Source organism: Terrapene carolina, unplaced genomic scaffold (genome assembly GCF_002925995.2).
Source record: "Terrapene carolina triunguis isolate 2854851 unplaced genomic scaffold, T_m_triunguis-2.0 Scaffold31622, whole genome shotgun sequence".
NCBI lineage: Eukaryota > Metazoa > Chordata > Testudines > Emydidae > Terrapene > Terrapene triunguis.
In genome coordinates, this window is record NW_020695973.1 from 7,557 (window position 1) to 13,581 (window position 6,025).

Below are 6,025 nucleotides of genomic sequence, written 5' to 3' on the forward strand. Positions count from 1 at the left end.
GCGGCTCCCACTGGCCGCAGTTCGCTGCTGCAGGCCAATGGGGGCTGTGGGAAGGGGCGGCCAGCACTTCCCTCGGCCCGCGCCTTGGGCTGTCACTGCCCTGCTCTAAGCAATTTGCCCTGAACTGATACTCTCAGTAGTGTCCCACCAAAGGGTGCTTCGTTACACCCTGCCACGTGCCCAGTGCCCCGCATGTGCAGCCAAGGCAGCGGAGGTCTGGCCTGGGTTAGCTGGGGGGCGAGCCCCGGCCCCCCAGGTCCCCAGGCCGACACGCACAGGCTGGCTGTGGAGTTGCTCTGCAGTGATGGCTGTGTGGACCCATCGCCCTAGCTGGTGGGGGCTCCAAGGAAGAGCAGGTGCCTAGGGGAACAACTGGGCCAAGAGATGGGGGGGCTGTCGGGGGGGACCCTGGGAAGCCAGCCTGGCACAGGCCCCGGGGTGCTGCAGAAGCCAGGCCGGGCTGTGCCCCTCAGGGCGGCCGGGCAGTCACTGGCAGACCCAGCTGTTTTCCCCACTGCTCGGAGTAAGCAGCGCTGTGGGGTCGGGCAGCCAGGCAGCACACCCCCAGCTCCCAGCCCTGTCGGACCTGCCGGCTCAGCACCGCGCCCGGAGCCCGGGCCCGCCCTGGCAGAGGGAGAGGGGCAGGGCTCCCCACGGGGCGGCCTGGCACGGGAAGGGGTGCACTGGGACAGGCATAGCCAGCTCTGAGCTGCCACTCGGCTCCATAGGCCAGTTCAAGTAGCCAAGTACAAAAAGGCCCAGGGAGCCCCCCAGCCCCCACCCTCCTGCCAGGGCCGCCCCCCCAATTCCCCCTCCCCATGGGGCATCCCCCGCTGTGAGCCAAGGGGCAGCGGGTCCCACCCCACCCTCAGCCGCAGCTCACACCGCTGAGCTCCACCCCAGCCCCTCTCCATGCACCAGCCGCCCCCCGGTGCCAGCCTGGCCCCCGGCGTGGCGCTCCCTTACCCGTGCTCCGTGGCGCAGAGCGAGCGCAGGCTCAGGTACCAGCTGCCCGTCTGGGGGTAGGGGATCCGTAAGCGGGCCAGGCTGGCCGTGCCGTTGACAGACAGCAGGAATCCAGTCAGGGACCCTGCGGGGAGGCAAGCGGCAGTGAGCAGGGGCTGGGGTGCAGGAGCTCCCCACTCTGTCCTGGCAGCCCCATAGGGGCCATGGAAAGGGAGGAGCCCTGGGCCCTTGGGGGCAATGCTGTGGCAGGGGGGAGAGTCCCCCACTCCCCATTATGGTCTCCCATCCCAGCCCCCTTCCCACACTGTGGGGCAGCCCACGCTGCAGTGACAGGGCCCAGCTACGCCCAGAGCCGCTCCGAGCTCTCCCCCCACGCGCGGTCCGGGTGTTGCTGGAGCCGGCTGGGAACAGCTTTCACCGAACCAGAGCCGCTGGCTGCAGGTGGATCTGCCTCCACACGGGCTGCTCCGGGTTAGCCGGCCTGCTCCAAGCCAGTGACCCCTTCCTGCTCCAGCCCCCTCACCTGCAGCGCCCCCCGCTGGGCGCCCCGATAGCCCCAGGCCCACCCCTCTGGCGCCACCTACTGGGGAGCGCGGAGGTGGGCGCGGGCCAGCCCTCACCTGTCTCACAGGTGATAGATGCGTTGTCTCCTGCCATCAGCGGGACCTCGTGGGTCAGACACCCAAAGACCGTCACGTTCTCCCCCCGCAGGGACGACTGAAAGGGACAGAGCCCAACAGTGAGTTCCTGACACTCCAGCCTGGGCCCCCCTCAGCTCTGACGCTGCCCCCACAATGCTGAGCCGCAGCCCCCCCATCCCAGCCCTGGGCTCCCCACAATCCCATAGCTCTGCCGATGCCCCCCCAATGCTGAGCCGCAGCCCCCCCATCCCAGCCCCGGGCACCCCGCAGCCCTGCCAGTGCCCCCGCCCCTGAGTGGTGCTGCCCTGCCCTCGCCGTGGGGGGGTCACTCACCACATTGAGTTTGAGCTCCAGGTTGAGCACCCCCCCGCTGTCCAGCACCGGCAGCAGGCTGATGCCGAAGACCGCGGGCCGGTCGGGCGGCACCGAGACGTTGGGCCCGAAGAAGATGTAGAAGTGGACAGAGAAGGTGTCGAGCTCGTTGCGCAGCGTGGGCCGGATGGGCCAGCAGCGCTCGCCGGGGGGTGGCACGGCTGGCGGCGGCTGGGTGCCGTTCGGCGCCGTGGGGGGCGCGCTCTCCCCCAGCGACAGGCTGACCAAGGCACCGAAGGACTGGGGCATGTTCATGGCAGCAGCGGGGAGCAGGACAGGTGCCCGTGAGAGGCCGGGCCTGGAGCAGTCTGCAGGGGACGAGAGCCGTGCCGTCACTGGGCTCCCCGGGCTGCCCTCCCCGCCAGCCCCAGCACGCGCCCTTCTGACCCCCTGGCCCCATCCCTGCCCCCTGGGCGGGTCTCTCTTCCCAGACAGGCCCAGGCCAGAAGGCGTCGCTGTGACCAGTCTCCCCCGGCATCACCCAGGCCAGGGACCCGCCCCGCCCCCGTGCTAACCCCTGGGCATATCTCTCAGAAACCAGCTGTGACATTACTGATGTGAACTCAGACCGTATAGATCATGGTTGCAACCAAAGTCCTGTAGTGGCACCAAATCTTGTATAAAGGGGGTCAAATGGGGTGTCTAAGACAAGGTTATGGTTTGCTGGTTATGATTATGCTGTCTATATGTGTGTATCAGTTTTGTAGTTGAAGTTATGAATATTGGCTCTATACTGTCTGTATTTCAAACTTATGCTATGCTTCTGGGTGACATCCCAGACAAGCTGGTGTTAGCTCTGCCTAGCCTGCTTGATGGCCCATTAAGGACCATCAGCTATACAATGGACCCATTGAGAGAAGGCAAATATGCCTTGAGACTCAGCAAAGTATGCAGGAACTGGCCCATGTGACTCCAGACTCCATTTTGCTGTAATTTTCCACAGTAAGGACAAAGAGGTGTTCTTACACCTGGAAAAGACTATATAAGGCTGATGCCTCATCTCCATTTGGTCTTCAATCCTGCTTCATACCTCTGGAGGGACTTTGCTACAAACGGAAGCTCTACACCAAGGACTGATGACCCATCCCAGCGGGGGATGTATTCCAGAGACTTGATTTGAACCTGCAGTTTATTCCATCACTGCTACAAGCCTGAACCAAGAACTTTGCCATTACTGTATGTAATTGATCCCATTTAACCAGTTCTAACTCTCATCTCTATCTTTTTCCTTTTATGAATAAACCTTTAGATTTTAGATTCTAAAGGATTGGCAACAGCGTGATTTATGGATAAGATCTGATTTGTATATTGACCTGGATCTGGGGCTTGGTCCTATGGGATCAGGAGAACTTTTTATCTTTTATTGGGGTATTGGTTTTCATAACCATTTGTCCCCATAACGAGTGGCCCTGGTGGTGATACTGGGAAACTGGAGTGTCTGAGGGAATTGCTTGGGTGACTTGCGGTTAGCCAGTGGGGTGAGACCAAAGTCCTCTCTGTCTGGCGGGTTTGGTTTGCCTTGGTGTGCGTAGAAACCCCCAGTCTTGGGCTGTGACTGCCCTGCTCTGAGCAATTTGTCCTGAATTGGCACTCTCAGCTGTATATTGATCTTTTAACCAACACTCTCTCTTTTCTTTTTTAATACATTTTAGTTTAGTTAACAAGAATTGGCTATAGCATGTCTTTTGAGTAAGATCTAAGTTATAATTGGACCTGGGTATGTGGCTGATCCTTTGGAATCGGAAGAACCTTTTCTTTTATATGATGAGATAAGATTTTCAGTAATCATCATCATATCTGACAGGTGTATCTGGACGGAGGCCTGAGGCTGAGCACTTTAAGGGAACTGCGTTGTTTGAACTTCTGAGTATCCAGTGAGGTACTATAGAAGCTGTTTTGGGCTGGTTGGTAAATCTAAGTATTGGAATTTCCACCAGCGTTTGGGGTTTGTCTGCCCCGTTTGGTTTGCAGTTCACCCTAATTGAGTGACCTCAGCTGGCTCCCACAGGCAGCACCGTCACACCAGCCAATCTGGATTTCACAACTGTCAGGGATGTAGACACCACCCCAGCCCTTGTGGAGTTGTTCCAGTATGTTAATGACTCAGTTTCCCTCTGGGGAGGGCTGTGCCTGGCTGGCGGGGGTGGGGGTGGCTGCGTTTGCTGCTAGGATCAATGTCAGGCATTGGGATGAAGTGGGCATTCTTGGTGATATTTTTTTAGGATGCCTGTATGTGCCTCAGTTTCCCCCTACACTTGCATGGCTACCCTGTCGGGGGGAAGGATTGTATTTGCTCTTAGGGCAGGCTAAGAGACATGGAGGGGAGGAGTGTCGCCAGGCTGACTGAGCTGGAAGTCCCCATCAATGGAGGATCCGTCACCAGGGCAGTGACACCTGGCCCCCAAGGACCCGGAGAGGGGGAAGCAGAGCTCAGACCCCAGCTCAGAACAGAGGAGTGCGGGATGGGGGTGACCGTGGGACCCTCACCAGGGAACTGACAGAGGAGGGCCAGAGAGAGACGCGGAGCCGGAACATGGGCTCACCACAGCCTGGCTGGTGAATTGCTCTGGGCTCAGGGGCTTCACCCTTCAATTCCCTGCACTACCCTCCGGGCTGCCCGGGCCGTGCCAGGCGACGGACCGGCCCGACCGATCGCTGCTGGGCCCTGCACAGGGGACACGTCTCTCAGAGTCTGGCTGGTGGGCAGGGCTCCAGGGGCTCCGTCTCACAGGTGACAGGGCTGGGGGGCTCCCTGGAAGAAGAGAGGGGCCCGTGGGGGTCTGGCACAATGAAGGGTCCCTCCAGGAAAGCTGGGGCCACAGCCCTAGTGCTGAGGTGACTTGGGCGCTTGGCAGAGATGCAGGGCGGTGTGCGGGGGGAGCTGCTTCGTGAAGCTGGTTCTGCTGCCAGCAAAGACAGGCCTGGTGCTGCCCACAGCCGGTCTCAGAGATATGGCCTGCCCTGCCCACGTTCAGGCTGGGGAGAGAACCCAGGCATCCTGGCTTTCAGCCCCCACCCCCCTCCCAGAGCCAGGCTAGAACCCAGGAGCCCGGACGGGGCCATCTGTGCGCATTGCGCAGGGGCCCACCCCCGCCCCCCGGACTCCAGTGGGGGCTGCACAGGGTCGGGTCCTGGGGCCCTGGGGTGGTTCCCCCGCCAGCCGCCCCACGGCCCAGCCCCACGGCTCTACCTGTGAGCTGCACGGTGAGCTGGAAGTGGACGGGGCCCGGCACGCCCAGGGCCTGCTCCAGCAGCACGTAGTACCAGTGCTGCCAGAGGGGCAGCTCCAGGGCCAGCTGGCAGGGCGCCCGCTCCCGGCAGTCCAGCGCGCTGGAGTTGTGCAGCGGGGGGGCCTTGGCTCGCACCGTCAGCCAGAGCGGGCAGCCCGCAGCGCTGCGGTTCCCGGCCCGGCAGCCCAGCACCTGCACCAGCACCCGCGACGTGTGGCTGGGCACAAAGACCCTGCGGAGGAGCGGAGCGTCAGCCCCACGTGGACCCCCATGGCCCTGCCCCCCCCAGAGACCACGTGCCCCACGCCAGGAGCCAGGCCCCCTCCTATGGGGCACACACAACCCACGACATTCCCGCTCCGGCCCCACCCCTTTGGCATGGGAAGCCGGTGCCCTGGGACCCCGGGGTCAGCGGGAGCTAGACTGAGTCTGCCCACAGGGGAACCGGCTTGGGGGAAAGGCGCCCCCCTGAGAACAGGGGTGGGGGGCTGAATGATCTGCTGCTGCCGTCCCCCCAAAGGCCCCCGGCTAGGCTCAGTTATTGGGAAGGGCAGGAAGTGGGGAGATCCCCTGCCACTGACGGGGACCCCAGCCCCAGCCCCAAGCAGGGAGCTGGGAGAGCCCCCGGCACAGAGCAGTGACCCCCCCCCAGCAGGGCCCCCCACTCACTTGTAGAGGCTAGAGCGGTTGTGGGGCGTGATGGTCTGGGTGCTGACGTAGCCGGGGTACAGCACGGCGATCCCCACGAGGCGCTGCACGATGAGCTGGGGCTGGAACAGGTACTGGCACTCCTCGTACAGACCCTGCGGGGGGGGG

The 6,025-nt window shown here is 62.5% G+C and overlaps 1 protein-coding gene across 1 annotated transcript; it reads right to left on the reverse strand.

Annotated features, from left to right (window-relative positions):
- Positions 1-962: 962 nt before the first annotated feature.
- Positions 963-6,012, reverse strand: LOC112122692 (post-GPI attachment to proteins factor 6-like; the record flags this gene model as incomplete). The annotated part of the gene is made up of 5 exons (XM_026662977.1): positions 963-1,090; positions 1,587-1,683; positions 1,941-2,287; positions 5,170-5,441; positions 5,879-6,012. Coding segments are annotated over 5 exons (978 nt in total), but the record flags the coding sequence as incomplete, so codon positions are not given.
- Between the last annotated feature and the right edge of the window lie 13 nt (positions 6,013-6,025).